General features: G+C 40.4%; 1 protein-coding gene and 2 non-coding genes across 5 annotated transcripts; 2 read left to right on the top strand and 1 right to left on the bottom strand.

Moving 5' to 3' along the window:
• The first annotated feature begins 1,772 nt into the window (after positions 1–1,772).
• Positions 1,773–21,360, top strand: spag17 (sperm associated antigen 17). Of its 3 annotated transcripts, none has more exons than XM_085400299.1 (49): positions 1,773–2,002; positions 2,439–2,579; positions 3,061–3,120; positions 3,252–3,380; positions 3,753–3,879; positions 3,983–4,198; positions 4,326–4,480; positions 4,671–4,814; positions 5,381–5,450; positions 5,568–5,686; positions 5,848–6,048; positions 7,532–7,636; positions 7,772–7,922; positions 8,026–8,220; positions 8,342–8,379; positions 8,478–8,594; positions 8,868–9,022; positions 9,194–9,306; positions 9,398–9,468; positions 9,762–10,022; positions 10,156–10,270; positions 10,575–10,715; positions 10,844–10,954; positions 11,954–12,111; positions 12,240–12,342; positions 12,679–12,827; positions 12,978–13,092; positions 13,229–13,383; positions 13,609–13,771; positions 13,927–14,387; positions 14,521–14,706; positions 14,921–15,060; positions 15,448–15,578; positions 15,802–15,935; positions 16,030–16,218; positions 16,341–16,454; positions 16,615–16,666; positions 16,786–16,894; positions 16,990–17,040; positions 17,327–17,420; positions 17,517–17,628; positions 17,799–17,838; positions 17,954–18,018; positions 18,332–18,459; positions 18,931–19,091; positions 19,295–19,355; positions 19,564–19,711; positions 21,015–21,147; positions 21,228–21,360. In XM_085400299.1, the coding sequence occupies exons 1-49, from the start codon at positions 1,895–1,897 to the stop codon at positions 21,235–21,237; spliced, it is 6,405 nt and encodes a 2,134-aa protein (XP_085256425.1). In that variant the 5' UTR covers positions 1,773–1,894; the 3' UTR covers positions 21,238–21,360. The 3 variants fall into 3 exon arrangements, with proteins under 3 accessions (XP_085256425.1, XP_085256427.1, XP_085256428.1); XM_085400301.1 differs by having other exon boundaries at positions 16,033–16,218; XM_085400302.1 differs by having other exon boundaries at positions 13,609–13,753.
• trnam-cau (transfer RNA methionine (anticodon CAU)) lies at positions 4,885–4,956 on the bottom strand. The gene has a single exon. It is a non-coding gene; the product is annotated as a tRNA-Met (tRNA).
• Positions 6,150–6,220, top strand: trnag-gcc (transfer RNA glycine (anticodon GCC)). The gene has a single exon. It is a non-coding gene; the product is annotated as a tRNA-Gly (tRNA).
• Positions 21,361–21,545: the final 185 nt, after the last annotated feature.

Here is a 21,545-nt window from a genome sequence, read left to right on the forward strand (position 1 = left end):
GGTGGTAAAGTGGTCACAACCTCTTTAGATTTATTAAATCTGTGTATTCACCTGATTAGCATTTAAAGTCTTGTTGTAAAATAAAACCTTGCCAAGGCTGGTTTCTTTTTTCAACACTGACTGCATTACGATTGAAAATAATGAATATATGAACGTTGAACTGAAGGCTCTTGTCCATGGCTGCTATATTTAACCTTTATCTTGTTGCTTGGCTCATATTGTAGAACAACTGTTTCACCATCCTTTATAGCAGACCTTCCCAAAGTGTGGGCCCCGCCCCCTAGGGGGGGGGGGGGGGCGGTATGAAAAGGGAAAAAAACAAAAAACAATGCTTGGACACTGCTAGCAGGGGGCTCCCACACAAACGCAAAGCAGGAGATGAAGCATAGCTGAACATGTTTCCAAACCAACTTCATTCTAAGCCAAAGACTAGAAAATATGGTGAAGCATATCTGCCCTTTGGTTTCACACAAGTGCTGAGGTAGGTCTCCCCCTGCAAAATTAATTTTCCCTTCGTCGGGAGCAGCGCTGGGCTCTCCAAATCACGGACAAACAGTATCCCACATTCTTGATTTGTGGTTTACAAACACTTGTAATGACTAACTACTCCTGACATTTTGGAGATGTTGGCTCTTTATACACTAAAGTTACAGCTGGATACAAATAATATCAGACTGATCCTGCCACGATTTGTTCCCCGTTCAAATCACGGACAAACAGCATCCAACAGCTGTTTATGTTTTTAAACCCATTTTGCACAGAGAGGCTTTTTTTTTTAAAATGTATTGATAGCAATGTTGAATATTATTACACAGGGAAAAAACAACTACATGTAAAATAATTACACCGTGAGGCCTCTGCCTTTCTAAATGGAGGGACAGTAACTGCGTGTGTAAGCCTGTAAAACCTGAAGATAGAGACAAAATACTGTTAATCTGCCATTCTGCAATTCCTCTCATGTAAACAATAACGTGGTGCACAGCGTGACGTGAAAAAAGGCACATACCTTTAACGTTGCGTGATGAACTCTGTATTCCTCTTCGACACCTAAAGACGAAAAAGGAGTTTTAAAAAAATCTCCGTTTTCGGTGATTGGAAACGCCGTTTACGTGTGGACGAAACAGGGCGAACAACATTCTTGTAAAACAAAGGGGAGCCCAGCAAAAAAAGTTTGGGAACCACTGCTTTATAGGGATTTTAAAAAGTGTATGTGCCGTCATTATCTATTCTCAGTTGCTCTGGATCACTGTTTCTATCACAGAAATTAATCAGCTGTTTTCAGTGTTCACTGTCTGGGCACAGTGACAATATTGCTCAGGTTTGAATCTATTCAACTGGTAAATGGGAGCTCTTTTTTTGGTTAGGTTTACAAAGCCAAATGCTTTGAACTTAAGAACTGATTACCATGTACTACTATAGATATAACAATCACTGAAACTGTGTAAGCAACGACCTGGATTTGGTTTGTAAAGTTTTGATTCACGATGGGTTGTGACTCTGCTGTGAAAGCGCAGCTGCAGACAAAGTATAATACGGTCCCCTAGTGGAGACAGCAAACGACAGCAACATTGGACTAAAAGGTTGTGTCTTTAAAAACGAAGCAGATTTTATTATATTCTAATTCTTGTTTTCGTACCTTTTTACTACTAAAGTCTAACACGACGAAACAGCTAATTTGTAAACAGGAAGGCGCGTTCCGTCAAGCTTTTGTTCTGAAAGTCTACGGGAAGTCCCACTCTGAAAACATTACTTGACACTCGTGCCCTTGCGGTTACCAGGGGCAACATGAGCACCAGATGACAACTCACAGTTAGTAATCTAAAGTTGATCTCTAACTCGAAAATTGCATTACTGTTTTCACTGCTCTGTGTTGTTGAATTACCACTAAGCGGAAATGCCACCAAAGGGAGCTAAAAAGGGCTCTGCTAAAAAGTCCAGTACTGATGGAGGCGCAGTAAACAAGAACTGGGAGACTGGTCTCATCAAAGCAGAGTTTGAAGAGGTTTGTCGTCTCACTGACCACTTTTTTTTGGCTGAACTTAAATAGTTTGTTGGAAACATTTATATCCTCTTCACACTGAGTGAATCTCGCAGTTTTCTCATAAGGCGTTAGCCGAGTCTAAGGGCAGGTTAATGGGTGCGCGCGCGCGATTAGCCAGATCAGGCAGCTTCGATTTTTCAGACCGGAAGTTATAATTTCGACATCCCTAAATGTTATTAGTAAACGTTGTTATGCTTCTTAAAAGCTTTTTATTCTTTTTTTTTTCTTTAACGTAATTTTTTTTTCATTTGTCTTAGCATAAATTGCGCCATCACTGAGCCTAAAGCGAGCTGTCATATACTGCAAAGCAAATATGTATAAATATGATATGAAATAATGTAGCCTGTGACTGGGGTGTATTGCAGTGGTATATCGTAAAACGTATTGCCCTTCCCAGGATTCGTGGCAGGCATGTGTGTCTTTTGTGGTTGGGAGAGGTCCGCAGGAGGAGGAACTGATCCAGGCGCTGGCCTTGGCTGTACAGGAACCGCAACGCAAACTTTTCACCTTGCTAACTTGGGACGACACGCTTGCAAAGGTACTCTAACTTTGTTACTTCCTTTATATTAAAGGGACCTGTGGTGTTGATATAACACATTTTATATTTTATTGTTGACTCTACTAGACTTGCTTTACATCATTTACACTTAAAAATGAGCCTACTTTGTCTCAAATGATGCATGGCGGTGTTAGTGACTGCGTCATGATACTAACGCCTACCAGCAAGAAGGTCGTGGTTCGAATCCATCAGCAGGATGAGCCCTTTGGGTGGGTGTTTGAACCTACCTGGCTTTCTTTCTGGATGCTCAAGGTTTCTCCCACATTTCAAAGGGCATCCCTTTTAGGTGAGCATGTGGTAGTCGTCGTATTTGACTGGCTCCTATACAGAGTTGACTTGACAGTTGCGCTTAAAACTGGGATGGACCTTCCAGAGCTGTTTAATATTGCTTAATAGCTTATAGCTTAGTAATGTACCATTCATGATATATATTGTAAAGTAAAATCCTTTCTCTTTGCAGATCCATGAGCTGGGGAATCCCAAAGCAAAAAAACCCGACGATGCCCCCATGTTCTATCAGGTATGCTTTGGAAATTTTTACAGGAGTGACTTTGTGCACCATGCCAAAGAATAATGTTGTTTTTATGTGACGTGTTTCAGTGTAACAGTCATTGTTGTGTGTGTATTTACAAGTGTCTGTGTTTTGTGTAGGTTACAGAGCCAGCTAAACTGCTGCTCGATGCAGGAGAGGGGATTCCCTGTGACCTGATGGCAAAAATATTGAAGTTCCAGCTGCTACTTATCAAAGCCTGTTATCAGCAGAGGTCAGATGCTAACCAGGTAAATGACTTGTTATTTAAGTGATTCTTATTCCTTTATAATTAATTAAGGTGTTGACAGGGCGTGAAATTTCACTTTCAGTGTTATCTTACTAACACTACTAACATCTAGTTGTTTTTAAAAAAGATTTATTGTAACTCCAAATTCTTTGTATTTTTGTATTCATCATACCCCTGTAATATTACATTCTTCGTTTGTGTTTCACATGTCATGGGTACATGGCCTATACTTGGTTAATGGTCAAGTATTGTTTCATTCAAGACAGCTTTTGTACCACCAGTGATATAATTCTGAGTTGTAGGTACAAAAAAACCCACAAAACATTTGAGATGTTCCTCAGAGTCATATTTTTAAAACTGTTTTATGTTTAAGGCTGAGGAGGAAAAGACAACAGTCTCTGATAAAAAGGGAAAGGGTCCTCATACACCGGTGATACCACCCAAGGAGAAGAAGACCAAGCTGAAGCGCAGGGGTGATGTTGAGCCACCTACTTTCAAAGGTAAAAGCTGATGAAAAGCTAAAGTGGTAAAGATTAATATACTTGTTCAGGTTGTTTCGTGCTTTAAAATCTTGTGCGCACTGATTTTGTGTCTTGGTCATAGACGATGAGCCAGAGTGGGGTCCTCAGCACTATATTCTAATCCTGGGATTCTACCAGCCGCAACTGATAGCGGGACTTGATGCCATAGGTGTTCATGTGTCTAATGTCATCAAATTGTGTTTGGAGTTCTCCCAAAATATGGAGGAGCAGCAGGATCACCAAGACAGCTGTGAGGGAAATGAACAGAGTCTCAGAGCTTCGCCGGTTTTTGATGCAGGTAAGGAGTAAACAGTAAATCTTCTGTTTGCTATCTTCAGTAAATAGTAGATTTATTGTCTGTTATAAGAGAAGTATAAGACATGTATGTTTACACTGCATCATCATTTTTTCTGCGTGTACAAAAGCTGTGCAGGAAAGGAAGTTGAATGAATTCTGGTCAGGTCTGAGATCAGTTTTGGACAGCGGGCCACCAGACTCCAGGCTCCATGATGTGGTTCAGCTCAGCTACACTGTTCCTCACTTCTTGCTTCCCTTTGACGCGCGGGACCCTGAAACTGTGGTGAGTAGATAAGTGTTTAACATATCTGGTCTCATTTTTGAGTTTATTAGAATATTGCACATTATTTTGTTTTTCTGTTATCCAGTTTGAATTATATATTACATATCTGCTTTGTTTTGTTTAAGCATCACATGACGTGACCTGCTTTTTACTTGAAATCCGTGTCTGTGTGTCTATGCTGTGTGTCCAGCTGGAGTTGGGAAGCCAAATCTTTGACGGTGTGGCCAGTCTTATCTATGACTGCCTAGACGTCAGAAGGCAGTATCAGCAATACCGGAACAATGTTAAATTCATCAGTGTGCCTGCTGTTGTGAAGCACTCAGAGCCTGTGGAGGTAAATATATGTAGATACAGTTAGACACCGGTAGTTTTCTTGAATGGATTTATTTTATAAAATAGGCTTGTAGCAGAGGATGGTTTCGATCCATCGACCTCTGGGTTATGGGCCCAGCACGCTTCCGCTGCGCCACTCTGCTTACGCTTGTGATGTGACTCAAACCCACAATCCCTGGCTTAAGAAGCCTATCCATTAGGCTTCATGCACTGGTTTTAACCCACTAGGTACAAACCAGTGTTCCCTAACCTGCACTTAACCCTCCGTTTTTGGCTTTATCAAAACAAAATACAAAAAAGATTGTCAATCACACTATCAAAATAAAAGTGTTGATATTCTGGTTGGTAAATGTGTGGGTTTTTTTCAAGAGTATATTGAGGAGGATAGATCTAGTCTGAAATGAATCCTCTCACAATCAGACAACATAGCTTTTTATCTAAAAACAACACTCCAGATATGACCCACAGCACTGGTCCTGAACCTCTACACTGACATCATTGTTTTTCTTTCTCTTTATTTGTTGATATTTGTCAGAATGGAGATGATTTTTCTGTTCCTTGTGCCAGGTTGTGTCAGCAGCTCCAACCCCACTCTCCAAGAAGAAGTCAGGTCAGGAGGAAGCCCCAGGAGACCAAGGTGAAATTTTGTTATTGTTAATGTTCATCTGGACTATTTTGGTATAGTCTTGTTTGGCATTTTGAATTAAAACCTCCTAATCCTTTCTCTTTTTAATGGTTTCTTCTTGGTGGACAGAGAACAGGCTCCTTCCTCTCTCTCTAGATGTGGACATGTGTTACTATAACAACCTGCTGGACCTGGTTGCTCCTGAGGCCTGCTCTGTGCCTTTGATCCTGCACTGTATGTTGGAACAGGTATGTGTGCATTTGGTTTTGTGAATGTGCAGTTTTTCTCTGTCTCTTACTGTGTGTGAAAGAAGCATTTCCAAATATGGTTGATGGGAAAATGTTGTGTGACTGATTAATGAATAGCTAAAATGAGGACATATTAGAATTTGTACAATTTGTGTCTCTAGGTGGTGATTTCTGCAGAGCAGTCCTTGTCTGCCCACCCCCATGTGGCTGAGGACTCCAAACCTCTCAGCAGCCCCTGGTTAGACCACCAGCTGGTCAGCTATATGCTCCAAAACTTCTTGCCACTAGTACAAAAAGAAGAGGAGAGACTCTATGTATTAAACAACCTCCTAAACACAGTACAGAATGAAGAGGATAAGAAGGTATAGGTACCACTGCATAACAATACACACCTAGATAAATCCAAAGAACACGTGCTGAGAAGACCACAAAAAATCGCTAAGCCTCCAGCCTAGTATGTGAAGCATTGGTGGTTCAGTGGTAGAATTCTCGCCTGCCACGCGGGAGGCCTGGGTTCGATTCCCGGCCAATGCAGCAGCTTTTTTTTTTTTTTTTCCCCCTTCTTCTTTTAAACAGAAGGCGCCGACTCACAGGAAGATAAGGTCATATTTCTGTGGACAGGATTAGTGTCAGACACTTAAAGCTGAATAGCAAATCCCCACAAGCTCTTGTGTTATGATAATAGAGCACTTGCGGCAACATTCCCTAAGTAGGATGGGCTTGGTTGTGACGTATGGGGGATGGGTGGGGTAAAACACTCGGTTTCCTGAACATGTGACAGGAAAACCATGTCATCTATTTCATGCTGTTTATGCATGAAAACATTTTTTCATTTTTACAGAACAAAAGGTTTTGGTATTCAAAACAATTGTATTTTTAATGAACTCAAACTCACATTTAAGTCATAACTCAGTCACATGTATGCATTAATAGAAGAATCCAATTCCAAATCTAATTCATCAAAATGAATCAGATATGGATTCTTCAAGAAATACTCCAATATAATAATGCTTAACACGTCCTTATTAATCCTTATTGTAGAGATTAATCAGAGCTGCGTAATGCTGAAATAACACGTACAGCACTGAGTAACCATGCTACAAATACATACCAGTGGACCACCAGCAGATGGCGCTATATTCAATGTGTAACTTTAGCAGAAATATTGAGGTTTTCTGTATATATGTCTAATAAATACTAATACTAAGAAACCAGCCATGAGCTCAAAGGAAGAAAGATTTTGGAGGGTAGGACAGGATTCCTTTAAATATGACTTTGCTTCTAAGATTTTCCATAAGCTCCTTTTAAACATTCACTCTAATCATGAAAACAGCTTGAAGCTGCTACTTTATGAACATATGCATATGCATTAAGCTGGCTTTTTATTCCTGCATACAGGAAATTCACATTACAGCACCAGCATTGTTCCACAAACCCCACAGAAAGCACAAAAACACAGTTTACATTGCTTTAGTTGGGAGATTTTCACTGAGGCCTTAAAAATACTCCAAACACTTTGCATGTTTATGATAAGTGTTCCCTCACTCAGAATCACAACTCTAGGTCAGGTTAACAAGACTCTTATTTAATATATTTGACATTTTTGACATTTTAACAAATTCTTACTAGGATCTGTTGCTCATACCAGCAAAGAGAAATTTTTATCTCCTGCTTAAGTGAAAAACTTGATCAGAAACTAACTGCAAATAATGTTGTTAACTTCTATCAGAAAAGGTTTATAAGCTCCAGTTTAACAATGAGTTCTGGGTTCTCAGGTACGCTTAGAGCACAGTGTACAATTTATTAATGTTTCTCAATTTTATTATCTTTGTTTATCTGTGCTAGAGGCTAGTGGCGAAATTTGGAGCAAGGGAAACTGACAGGAAGACTGAGCAACCTCTGGTTATCAGACACCATGATGAGCGGGCCCAGCGCTTGAGAGACATCAGTGTAAGTAATTTTATTGTATTTTAAAATCAAGTTTTTATGTTGTCTGTGTGTGATTTTTACATGATATTAAGAAAATGACTGCCTGGTTTAACAAGAGCTGCTGTGTATTTGTGTACATGCACGTGACCCTCTTAGGTGGTTCAGGATTTCGATCCGACAGAGGTGGAGTTGTCCATGATGAGACTGTCTCCGGTGTGGGAGATGATCGAGTCAGTCACTCAGCAGAAAAACAGAAAATCTTGTTGGATGTCCATCAAACAACAGCTACAGCACTACTGCACAGATGGTCAGAACCTGTGCTTAAGGCCTCGGGTCAACTCACTGTACCTGCTTACAGTATATGTTGGTGAATCTTGTAATAAAGTTCTTGATTCATCGGCTTCCTACAGATGATGTGTCATGGCCGGAGGTGGAGCGTTTTTTTCATCAGAGCGTCTTGGAGGCTATGCCGCTGTCCGGGGTGGATCAGCAGGGTGTGTTACGTGGAATAGCAGACCCAGCACAGCAGCAGACATCAATAGTAATCCCCTGGGATGACCCGTTATCCTTTGCTAAACAGCAGCTTTATAACATGAGGAACAAAGGTCTGATGTTATATTAGTTAATTCACTTACTGTTATGTTATGACACTTGCTTACATGCAGTATGTTACATTTTACAACTCACTCATGAAACACCCTACATCACTGCTTTACTTTACTATAGATCCAACATTTCTTACTGACGAGCCTTCTAACAGAGAGGTATTATTCTTATATTTATCTCTTTATTTATTTATTTTTTAGCTTGCTTTAATTTTAAAAAAAAGAAAACAGCAATGGATCCTGTATTTTTCCCCCAGGAGCAGAGTGGTAGAGTGTGTAGCCACCTGGACTTACCTGACATACAGAGCTGTAGGTTGAGATCTCTGTTTCACTGGCGCTATGCTGAGCACCACAATGCCACCGTCCTGCCTCAGGTGATATATCTGTTTTATCTTGTTAAATGTGTTAGGGGTGTCACATTAGACGTACTGTGGTTACTACACGTTAAGTCTCCTCTACTCTGAAGCTTTAAATGTAAAATGCAAGAGATGAAATGGGCTTAATGAGCAAACTAAACAAAGTTGAGGCTATACTCTGCAGCAGTATTATGTACATCCTGCAGAAAAGCAGAAAACAGCACCGTTCTTTATGTGTTTTTACAGTTTGAGGCATTTGCTTGGATATTTTGACTTCCTTCTTTTGTGTAGTTGCTCCAGTTAGCATCAGAGGAATACTGCTGCTTGGACACCTTCAGAGGAAGCCATAACAACATCCTATACGTTTTTTGCCATAATCCCATGAGTCCTCAACGCCAGTCCAGGGAGTTCTGGCATGTGGCTCTTCACACCGATGTCAAGTTCAGGTGTGAAATGATGCTTGTTACAAGAGGAATAGTAAGAAATCTTTTGCTGATTGCTTTCATGGATGTACATGTCTGTGTCATAGCAATGTGTTGGAACCGAGTACTCACTCCTGGATTCATTAAAGAGCGTAATCTGCAGCTCACTCTACATTGTCCTGTCTGTCTGTACAGGAGTTACTTTGAGCATGTGGCAGATACTGTTTCACAGTGGACGAGACAGGAGGAATCAAAGAGAGACACAACGCAAGACGGAAACGACACTCCAGAATCTGATTCTCCAAAAGGTATCGTACTATAGTGATCAATATGTGGCTCTACCGATTTAACCTTGCTTACCTCTGTATACATATAATATGTGATTTCTTCCTGGACTAGATGACAATACTGTTTGTTCTTCCAAGGAGGATGAGAGAATGGAAGTCTTCATCAGAAAAGGCTCCCTTAAAGTCAGTACAGGCTAACACACAAGTACACACACCTGAATCTGACATGGAGAATTTCATAGAGCAGTCTCATTTCTTATATCCCTCAGATGCTTTTTCACAGAGCAGTTAAGTAATAAATTCATGAGTTCAAATTCATGATCCAGTTCTAATAGTTCCAGTTTTCAGTATTTTATGTGTAAAGTACGTCTAGAGATAAAATAAGATTTCTCATTATCTCAGGCTAGAACACAGCCACATTAAACTACTTTAGAGTCACCAAAGTGTTACATGGTTACAGTATTATGGTGTTACAGGCCTGGAAGTTGGAGCAGGAGCGTCAGAAGGAAGAGGCGATACCCAAAAAGTCAAAGAAAGAGGATTTGCCGAAAGATAAGCAGCAGAAAAAGGAGGATAAGTCAACCGACAACAAGAAAAAGAAAACGTCATCTGATGACAAGAAGAGCAGGCCAGGGACGGAAGGCAGCTCAGCCAACCCTCCCACAGAGTCAGCTATCACAACAGCGCCCCCTGTGGATGAAGTTGTAGAAGTACAGCATGCAGAGGAACCTTTCAATGTGTGCGCACACGCCTAGAATCCATTACAGAACTAAACTCGTGTTTTGGTTAAGGTCTTGATAAGTGAAACAGCTTCGTTCAGGTTAAGTAATAAATGACTCCATGCATATGATGTGTGTGTCCAATGTTTAGGGTTTCACTGGCTACATCATGGATGGAAAATTGATCCATGTGTCAGGTTGTCTCCAGTACCTTTTCCCCTCCGATGGAGGACGTGTCACTGTGGAGACAGTCAGCTTTGTTCAAGGTACGGGATCTGTCTGTGTTCTTCATGAATCTAAGCAGACCTTCAACTACAAACTCACAAACAGCTTACTTAGACACTATAGAAAACTACAAACATGTGTTATATCTTAAGATAACATAAAAAGTTAAACCATTCGTACAGTTTTTCTCCCCCTCCCGCAGCTATATTTCCCTAAGAATGAAAAAAATGTTGAAGTATTTATGAGCTTAGTTCCATTATTAGACAAATGACACCATAAATCAATGAAAAACATAAATAAAGCAAAGGTCAAATATTCCTCAGTAACACATAGTTTTTCCTCCAGGTTCCAGCCAAATGAAAGTCGTTGTGAAGAAGGATGGACATCATTTCTACACACACATCAACCAATTTGTTGTTGATCCTGCAAAATGTCTCCCTCATAACCAAGACAATAAAAACATTGAACCGGAAAAGGACTGTAGAGGTAAAGATGCTACCTGTTGTATTTTTAGGTTACTTTTTTATACACCTGTGTAAATACCACAGTTATTGTGAATGATATGTGATTTATAGACTCATTTAGTGTGCGTGTGTGTTTGCGGTCTCTTTCAGGGGCAGAACCTGCGGAGATAAAAACAGTGAAGCAGGGCTCCTTCTCAGCTGTGCTTGACAATAGAATTCGTCTTTCATACAGTTTCTACGGTCCCACGGGAGAGCGCACAGGTATTACACTCAGACATACAGTACATATTTATAAAAGAAAGTCTTTTTTTATACTTAAAGTTGCAAACGGGTTAAATACAGTACTGAATAGTTAATAAACTCAGTGCATCTGACATTTATTAAGCCTGGAGCATCAAGTTTAAAAGGCCTTGACTGTACGGGTAGCGTAGTGTTTTTGTTTGGTCAGACCTGCACTTTAGTAACCCCTTTGCCCAGTTATCGATCCATCCTTGGCTCTTCTTCTTTTTCTTCTCTATTTGCATTTTATCTGCAAACTCAGTATTCTTTTTTAAGATTATGCAGATGGCATCCATTTCTACGCCCTAGTGAAAGACAATGAAAGAGGGCAGGATACATCAGGTGATGGAGATGCTTTTCAGTAGCTTCCACAAATGTCAGTCTATCTTCACTGTGGGTCAGGTTAAATCACTGTCCAGTAATGCTTCCTTCTGGACACATTTCAAAACTTTCAGTGCTTCCACACTCGCTCTGACATTGAGGAGGGTATATGTGCATTTATTTCATCCTGTCTGGACTTTGGAAAATGGATTGTAGAAAAGAACACAGACAGACAAATGAACAGAATTTTTAACACCTGCAATTAGTTCAAAACACTTTTTTTAAATTTCAAAACAGTATCTTGTGTTTAGGCCTCCTTATACTGGTTACAATTAAAGTTTTAAGATTGACTTTAATATTTTTAATCCCATTTAACTTTAAACGGGATAGGCTCCAGCTTCCTCACAAGCCTGAATCGGATGAGCAGAAGAAAGCACTTTGTTGCTTGGCTTGAATTGCTACAGCTTAGTGCCTTGTTGATGGTCTACATATTATATATTTCCTTTTTACTGCACTGATCTCACTTGTTGTGAGCAGTTTCTGTTTAATGTCCCATGTTGAGTTAGTTTGTCTCTGTTTGATTTATAGTCTTCTTTGTGATGTGAAAATCCCTTACGTGTTATTAAAGTACTTTTTAAAATAAAGTTATTATTATTATAGTAATTTCCCAGGAAACCAAAGGCAAAGTAGCAGAGACATCTATCGCAGACCCCATTCATCTATCTTCCTCCATCCACTGCTCCAAGGAAAAAGATGCAGCGTCAGTTCCCTCAAAGACACAAACCACATCCAGTCAGTTCAGACCTCCAGAGGCCCAGGTTAACACACATTTACATGTTTACAGAAAATAATGTAGATTAATGTAGACTATATGTACGTGTACACATAGGTTTTTAGCCATAAAATATGTTCTGTCATTAGACTAAATATGTAATGTATGTCTAAGGGTTGTGAAGGTCAACCAGCAGAGCAATCAAATTCGTTCAGCGGTCTCAGCCTCTCTATTCCTAATGGCCTCATGCTGCAATATCTGCGAGAAGATACACAAGGTCAGTAACGGATGTGTTTAGAATTTATAGTACCTATGCAGTCAATTTTGCAGACTCCCGTCCTTGGTGCAAGTAGGACCCTGTTCGTGCTCGTAGAGACTCATCTGTATATCTTCTGTGCTCAAATCCACCTGCTTACCCGCTTATGTGCCGAGACTAGTGCCACATTTTGGTGGCCTATCTACAAATAGCTTGAATTTAATGAATGTGTCTTTCATGAAGTTTTAGCACAACTTTCTGCATCTACTATAATCCCATTAACCATCTGCATATGCTAAAGAGTCATACTCAAATATATATGACATGATTTGTGTGTGTTTTTGTGTCCATGTAAAGAAGGAGGTATTATGGTGAGACAAAGCTTTCCTCTACATGGCAAAGGAAAGGCAAGACATCTTCAGGACACATCCCTCTCCAAGGAATTGTCCCGTATTATCACCAGCCAGGGAGCTGTGATCCGTTACATGAGAGATGGATCCACAGAGGTACACTCATTCATACTGAGGCACATATTGAAATAAATATACAACTGACTCCAGGCAGGTAGTTCTTGAATAGCTGCACAAATTGTTACATGAAAACGGTGAAGAATCATGCCCGTTTTTTCTGGCTTCTCTTATTTTTTTGTACTGCAGGTGCTGTTTGCTGATGGCTCAGTCAGTTTCAGTCAGGATTCTGGTCCAGTGTGGGTCCCTGACTCTGAGGTTCAGGAGCAAAACTCTGATCAGGAATCTGAGGACAGCAAGAAAGGTTAGACTGGTGTACCACTGAATACAAAACAGCGCTTCTTCTGTCTCGTAATGAGTGTGACGGGGCGCTTGCTGGGAAGATAATTAATTTTCAGTGGTACAGTTATACTCTCTTTGCATGTCTTGTGTCTCTGCAGAACAGGGCTCAAAGGAGGGGACTAAGGATCACAGAGGGTGTTGGTTAACTACAACTCCATGTGGAGATCGCATCTGTACTGTTGGGACCACACACAAAAACATGCCAACCACGTCCTTTCTCACTTACAAGGCTACTGACCCCATCACCCATCAGGCAAGAAAGTACTATTTCTTCTAAATTATACAGGCTACCAACATTGCAATTAAGTCCATAATAAAAATGTGAGAGTTAAAAAATCCTCACGGTGCTTGGGGGCAGAAATTTCATTTCAGAGTACCTTGAAGTATATGATATATAGAGAGAAATGAGACTCATTCTGAAATCGTCTTATGCTTTTCATCGCTAACTTAGCTCGCTGACTCTGGTTTCTTGTGTTAGGTGATGCTGAACCGCGAGGATCTGGTGGTTTCTGTCCAGAACCCAGATGGGTCTGTAGTTGTAGAGCATGCAGATGGAACCAGGATTACCAGCCTCTTGCAAGAAAGGCCAATGAATGCAAATCCACACTGTTTGCTGCGCACTGGTGACCAGCAGGCACACAGTACATTGATCAAATCCATACTCAGCAGTAGATCTGCACTTACAGATGACTACACAAATATATGCAGTATACATGCTATCACCATTAAAATACATTATAATCTCTAAGCAGATTTTTATATCTGATTTATGTTCCTGTGACATTTACTTTTCCAGGACAGCAGCCAGGGAGTGTAACCCTTAAATCAGCCTCTCAAAGTGCAAGCGACTGCACTGAGTGTGTGGAAAGCATTGCTGGGGACATGGATGTCAAGGACACTTGTCTCAATGGAGACATCAGCAGGAACAGTGCAGGGAATGCATGTGACCGGGAGGGAGCTGTTCATGTGTGCACAAATCTGAATCAGTGCGGATGTATGTGTGAAGAAAAAGAAAGTACTGAAAGTAGTGTGCATATGAATAGTGAACATGGTGTGTTTGCCAAAGAGACTGCGACTCAGAATGTTAAGACTAAAGGGTGTGGGAAGGATGAATCAAGGATGTCTGCTAAAGAGCGGATGGTGTTGGTAGAGAAGGAGGGCTGCGCCACAGTAGTGATGTACCCAGAGCGTCAAACGGCTCATATCTTTTTAGCCGATGGAACGGTCGTCACTGGGAACAATCAAAGAGAATACGAGGTGCGTGATTTGCCAGCAGATGGCACCAAAACTTAAATAAAAACTTGGAACTATGACTTTAAGACATGGATAAGGCTGCACTTTGACACTTGTTTGCAGAACCGTTGATCCATATTTGTGCTTTGTACCCAAGGTGTTCCCATCCAGTGTAGGAGTCCTGTCCATCAGAAGCGATGGAACATGCGTGTACTCCTCAGACCCACTCGTAACTCCAAGTCCAAAGGGGTCTACTCCCACTGAACAGACAGGAATTTACACTATGAGTCATATGGGCAAAGTGGCCTGTGAAATTACAGACCCTGATGGGAACCATTTCCAGGTCAGTTTCTCTGATCACAAGATAGTGAGCCTATGTTGCTGTGCAGGTCTTTTTTTAAGGTGGTTAGCATAGGAGGAATGTGGGAATTTGGATCAATGAAATAGTTTGCTATATTCTTAAAGTCTCAAAGAAAGACCTATGATGGGAAAAAATATAGAAATTCATTAAGCTCGTATTATTTTTAGTTTCGGTAACATGCTGAACTTTGTTGCAGGTTATGGAGGATGGGCAGATATCTGTGCTAAACTTGAGACCTGCTACTAGCACGCTTAAACAAACGGAGGAAGAGCTAGAAAAGGAAGAGGACAGTGAAACGGATGGGCCTCGTGAAAAACCCAGAGAGCAGTGTCCCAGGTAGCTTGGCTGATTGTGTGTATGTTGTGTGTGTGTGTCACCATGGAAAAATGCAATTCTGGAGAAACTTAAGCAACCTAAAAATGCCCTTTTGACTATTATTTCTGTGTTTACATGAAACAGCCATTATGTAATAAAGTTGTAGTGACTACTGAGAACTTGTATGTCAAAATGTCAGCAACATCCACTCGTATTTCAATTGTTTTTAATTGTCCACAAGATCAAAGAAAAGACAATTCACAGGGCATTTAGTAAGAAAACTCTTATAAACTGTATTTGTTATGTTTTTTAACTCTCTAAAAGAAAGGTAGCAGAAATGAATGCCAAATAACTAAACTGATGTCCGGAATTGTTACTCACAGTCTGCAAACGTATTTTGTCTTCCAGGTTGTTTCTGGTGCATGGGGATGGCTCAGGCACTGAACTGCTGAGCTCTCAAACTGTAAAGGAGCTGCTCTGCCAGGCGTACTTGGACCCTACCATAGCACTGTTGAAGGAACAATTGGCAAACACACAAGGTTTAATGTCTCCTAAATCAAGAAACAACTGGACTGAATAAAATTGTTCTATGGTTTTTGTTAAAGAATGTCCCTCAAAAAACTTCCACATAGTGTATAATGACAGTTAACTGTCTCTAATGTTGAGTGTACTTTTGTCATTCTGTTACATCAGGAGATGGATAAAAGAAACTATTCAGTTAACCAGGAAGTAATGTGAGGTTTGTGGGTGTGTCTGTTCCAGATGAGTTTGGCATCACTATCCTAAAGCCCAGCCACCAGAGTGTGTGGTCTCAGTGGTTGCTTAACAAACAGAACCCTGAAATTACCCCTCCCAACCTCAGAAACCGCAGCTGGCATGACTTCCCCGCAGTAGAAGTATGTCTATACATGCTTACACATATCACACACACACACACAGAAACAGCACTTGAAATCCATTTTACTATTTTTGCGTTCCTCTCAAATCCAGAAGAAGAGTCCAGGTCCTCCATTTGGTACTGACGTAGTGTATAATTTGGGTCTGAGAATGAGGCCTGCAGGTTCTGCAGTACATCATCGGCCTGTCAGGAGCTGCCCTAAGGTCCTGGAGCTGAGAGAACTATACCAGCACCGACCATTCACCACACCACTCAAAAATACTATAGACTCACGATTAAAGGTAAAATTATTCTTTATCATTTGTCCCCAAAACTGGAGTTTGTGTTAAAACATTTGAGAAAGATATAAATCATCTCGTTAATGTGACTTCAGACATATCTAGAAATGTGGCTTTTACTGCAGGAATACATCGAGAGTTTGATGGAAAGAGAGCAACGGTCAGAAAAGATGAAAGTTAAAGACCCTCGCTCTGAGGAGGAGACTGCCCATGCCAGTGATCTCATCAATCTGATTTTGGTAAGCACACACACATACACATATTGAGTATAACAATGATAATGTTTATAGTTATAGGGAACATTGTGTGGCTCTTTCCCTCTACTACATACTGGCTTCTAAAAGTAAACCTTGTACTATAACATAAAGGACAAAAGCTGACTTATATTGCACTTTGTAGTCTTTTCCAGAGGAAGATGATGCCAGTCACACCATTGATAGGAGGATTTCAGGTTGGTAAATCTATAAACCAGTTCATTTGGTTTTTAGAGTTGACTTGTACCTGATTTAGTCCTGGTTTGGTGTCAGAATACTGAGGGGAAAGTACACCTTTTGTTGTATGTGTCCACAGAGGACGTAGCCAGTCTGTACAGCCAAGGAATCTGTAGCCCAGCTGAACAGTCAGATGTTTCTCAAGACTTTGCCACGGTACAAAGTGACAGCTTGGAGAAATTAAACCGGTACGTGTGCTAAAATAATCTCATCTTCACTAAGGTGAAAGTTCCAGGTTTTAATCTGTGTAAATATGCTTTTGAAATGCTCTTTTTCTTTCCAGTTGTACCAAAGACAAGGATACAACATGGACTGAAAAACTTACACAGTACAGGTAAAAACATTATTACTGATTGTGAGTAATAACCTTAATATAACAAAGCAGCCTTTGCATCTTAGCCTTTTTTAGGACTTGTATAGGACTTAATCTGGACATTTGTCAGTCACATTGGTTTGTAGTAATTGTAGAAATGACTTTTCGTCTCTCTTTTCCTGAGTGGGTTTTATGAACAGAACTAGAGCTACTGCAATACTTTCAGTACTACTAACAGAAAGATAAAAAGAAGTACTGCCACCGTTAAAGTTTGTACTATTTTTCTATTCTTGTGTGTGTATTTTAGGCAGGAGATGCGTGAAGAGAAGATCTACAGAGAGGCTATGAGGAAGAGGAGCGTTGTTCCCTTTTTCCACCCAGAAAATATTCCCCTGTACGAGGTACTATATTCGCTTAACATCATCTTAAAGGATTCCCAGTCGATTTTTCTCTGTGCAGTGTATAAAAACACGAAGCACCGTTTCTGGTTTTCTCAGAGTCTGCTACAGCAACAAATACCTGACATGAGGAGTTTGTCAATGGCTCTCCCACCATTTCCCAAGTCGGACAGTACTGAGGGCTTCCTGAAAGATGCGCCACAGGAGGACAGTAAGTTATGATACCTTTGTGAGTATTTACTAGAGGTATAACTTGTTTTAAAGATGTTTTTTTGATTGGAATCTTCCCAAAAAAACAAAACAACAGAATAAATGAGTCTTAATGGTGACTTCAGTGACATGAAGCTGTTTATTAAACTACATTTGTGTTTGGCACTGCAGCTCCAAGGCCTTTAAACCCAACACCGTCTCAGTCTGCAAGGTAATAATGAGCAAATTATGTTTTGAACTGTTTCTCCTGTTTAATTTTTCACTCTGTGATTTAGCCACTTACAAAACTGTCATCATCAGGGCTTAATCTGTGTTTTTTCTTTTAGTCATTCAGCAAGAAGTAGCAGGGTGCTAGAAAAGAGACCCACCAACCCCACACCTCAGTCTGCTGGTTTGTTTCTAACCTTCTCATGTTTTATATTACTATTAATTCCTGGAAACCTCACCAATAATGCATCAAATATTTTTTAGGACAGAAATGACGTAAAGCCACTGTGAACATACAGACATGGAGCAGTATGATCAGTCAGAAACTGCACTCTGTGAGGACAGAGGCAGAATTTTATTTACATTTATTTAGATCGTTGAATCTCTGCCAGGACTTGATGGCTCAGTACAAAGACAAATAATACTGTATATGATTTACACTTCTATGCAAACTTATGAATTATCATGTGTGTGTCTGTGTGCGTGTACACGTCCAGGTGAAAGCAGTTGGAGGGATTCTTCTAGGAAATGCAAGTCACCACAGTTAGATGTGAGTGGAAAGCCCAGACAGACTACAGTCACCCTACCATCCTCTGTCCTCGGCTCTAAATCCTGCAGTGCACCGGTACAAAATCATTTTTGTTTTTTTGCCAAAAATGTGCTGGTCGAGTTTTTGTTTTGGGTGGTTCCCTAGTATTAAACTTGCTATTGGTTAATAGTATTACCACCTATGGGCTCAATGTTTATTAAGAGAAACTTTGAACTTACATTCCAATAGTTCATTTTTTGTTTGTTTGTTTGTGAAAAGTAAAATGGCCCTTGAAGGGACCTTTAGAGGATCTATACGTTTGTGCCATTATTATTTCATAACCTGAAGGATTTTTCTCCTCTCTTCATCATCAGTGGGGTGATTAAATCCCACTGATGATGGAGTGAGCCTTTTTATCGCTGATATCCTATCAAATTGGGAGTGTTAAAAAAAGATGTTCCTATAATACCATTTGTACACATACTTTACCCTATATTTTTATCACGGTAGTATCAAGCTGCCAGTTTTTCATTGTTAACTTTTCTTTGTCTATGTCCTCTGTTGAAGCTCCTGCAGGCGGAGGAGCAAGTGAGGAGGAAGTGCCAAACAGGTGCCATTGTGAAGGGCTTCCAGCTCATCCCATCGAGCGTAGACTTTGGCACGCTGAAGGAGGGCACCTCCTCCACCATTATTGTTGTGATGAAGAATGTTGGTTTTGACATATGCAGGTAAACCACCAGACAGATAGAGACAAGGGATTTTAGGTTTTTGGGGGTTATTTTTGTAGTCTTAGGTCTTGTTTCAATTGTCTTTTAGTACCTCAGAAAGAAATGAGGACTGTTAGGTGGAGGCAATTTATGGGTCACCTTCAAGTCCAAAGGGAAAACTCTGACCTAACTATTTGTGGTTTATTTCACTCTGTCGCTGCCAGGTTCCATGTGAAACAGCCTCCTCCTGCTACAGGCCTCCGGGTCATCTACAGCCCTGGCCCTGTAAGTTTTCATTTTGATGTTTAATATGAAATAAAAATTTAATGTAATATAATATTTATATTAATGTTCCAGCCACTGCGTTTCTACTTTAATCCTATTGAATTAATTGTATAAATGTTCAAAACAGCTGACATTTTTTGTTTGTTAAAGGGTTAAATTCTACTTCCTTCAACGTCTCATAGGCATATGTGGTGTCTTGTTTTACTAGGTGGCCGCAGGTCTGCAGGTCGAACTGAAGGTTCAGCTGTTTGCAATGTGTGCTGTCCAAGCAGGGGAAGTAGAGCCAAAGAAGTTAATCTCCCAGGAAATTATCATTCCTACTGAGAAAGACATCCTCTGTCTGCCAGTCACTGCTAATATCCTTTGAGCACCTAAAGAAACACATTCAGTTTAGCTTTTAATTTTCTTACTAGAAAACAGTGTTTAAAAAAACAAAAACTTCTCTTCTGACTTCCGAAACAAGTGAGAGAAAAGTTGTGTATAAGAGATCTGCCCAGACTTAGTGAGTAACCAACACCAAAATGTCAAACATACACGTCTGAAACAGAATCAAACCCAAAATAACAAAAAGAAAAGGACTGTTGCAGCTTTCTTTTGCTACACAGTGAATGGTATTTTCAAGCAATGGCAATTTCATCTCTGAAATTGCTTTTATTCGCATCATTTTTACCTGTTATTGGTAAATGCTAGCAACAAATCCATCTGAGTTTAGCACAAAATGCAAAATGAAAATAGAGTAGACCTCAGCCAGCCTACATTCACTGGTTTCACAATCGACAATCACATGTGGTAATACTACGTTTTTGTTTTTTTGTTTTTTCTTTTGTTGTGGTGACATTACTATAAAAAATAAAAGTAATCCACTGGGTTTTAGCTCCACAGATGCCAGGAGTGCTTTAATTCTAGGAAATACATAAAATTGGTGGGCTGTGAGGCAGCTGCTCATTCTTTGAATCAGGATGTGCCAAACCCCACACTTAGGCAAGCGTAATGCGAGTGTGTTACATGGTGACATGGATAAGTGTTGGATAAGTGGTAGTTGTTTTGGTTAGTGCGAACAAACTGCTTCCAATTTTACAGTAGGTCTAAAGTCCATCACTGGCCATCAGGTCTCTCAATTCCCGTTGTTCTTCTTCCAGATCTTCCCCAAATTGCAGAGCCATGAGCTTCTCCAAGATCTTATCCATACTGTGTTCAAAAAACACAGTCTGAGTACTCACAGCCCTGCCCATCGAGTATCCGGCAGCAAACGTCTCCGCAGGACAATCAGGCTCTCCCAAGCCCAGGAGTTGTCAGTTTCATTAAGGGACCAGTTGATAAAATCCATAATTCTTCTTTAGGTTTTTAGAGAACAAGTCTGGGAGACTATCTTAGGGTTAAAGAATAAGCCAGACTATACAACTGACATGAGAAGCCAAGCAGGAAAGATAAGGGAGAGGGAGAGGGAGAAAGTGCGACCGCCTCCGTCAAGAGCCAAGAGAAGGATGAAGGATTTGTTGTTGCCTAGGTTATTATTCCAGCCTCAATTTTATGTTAAAAAAAGATTTTCTTGTGTAACTAAGATTCAAAGTTACTGCTGATATGAAATTTCATGAAGATGAATGAAGATTCATGGCGTGTGTGTTGAAAGAAGTGATGTTGGTCCTTAACTAACTTCACCTATCCTTCCTGAGGGATTATATGAAATTTGGCTTAAGGACCATAGCAGGGTCCATAAAAAGAACATCTCCAAGGTCTTCCAGGCTTCCAGCTGGGCAGGGAAGCGTCCTGATCAGTCCCGCAGTAAACGCAGGTTAGTGTCTTACACCATGAAATAACATCTTTAAGATTCAGACAGAGGATAAGTCACTGATAAAACCGTTTTGTTTTCAGGACATATTAAGGACTCCAGCTTCTCTCAGTCAGATTTCACACCTTTTAAGCCTTCATCACATTATAACCATCTCACGTTTGATTATTTCTGATAAATTGTGATGTTTGATGTGAAATAAAAATATTAACCTAAGTAATTGAGGCAATTGAATTCTTATGTGTGACCATGTCTGCTTGTAACACATTATGATAAATACCTGCGCTACCTAATGTAATTTGGCTCGTACTGTACGAGTTAGAGCCGTGCCTCCTGAGTGTGGGCGCGTGTCTAGCTCTACGGGGGAGACTCGCGCTGGTGCACGTGATCAGGTGAATAGA

The sequence above is a fragment of the Rhamphochromis longiceps genome, linkage group LG3, assembly GCF_057381845.1.
Source record: "Rhamphochromis longiceps isolate RC_006_pf linkage group LG3, R_longiceps_female_GT1.1, whole genome shotgun sequence".
NCBI classification, from domain to species: Eukaryota; Metazoa; Chordata; class Actinopteri; order Cichliformes; family Cichlidae; genus Rhamphochromis; species Rhamphochromis longiceps.

What these genes read in the sequence shown, in the direction of transcription:
- spag17 (XM_085400299.1), top strand. Translation starts at nt 1,895, where the DNA reads ATGCCACCAAAGGGAGCTAAAAAGGGCTCTGCTAAAAAGTCCAGTACT. An exon ending in AGAATGAAGAGGATAAGAAG is followed by an intron (nt 6,049 to 7,531) that starts GTATAGGTACCA and finishes TATCTGTGCTAG; the next exon opens with AGGCTAGTGGCGAAATTTGG. An exon ending in ATGCAGAGGAACCTTTCAAT is followed by an intron (nt 10,023 to 10,155) that starts GTGTGCGCACAC and finishes TCCAATGTTTAG; the next exon opens with GGTTTCACTGGCTACATCAT.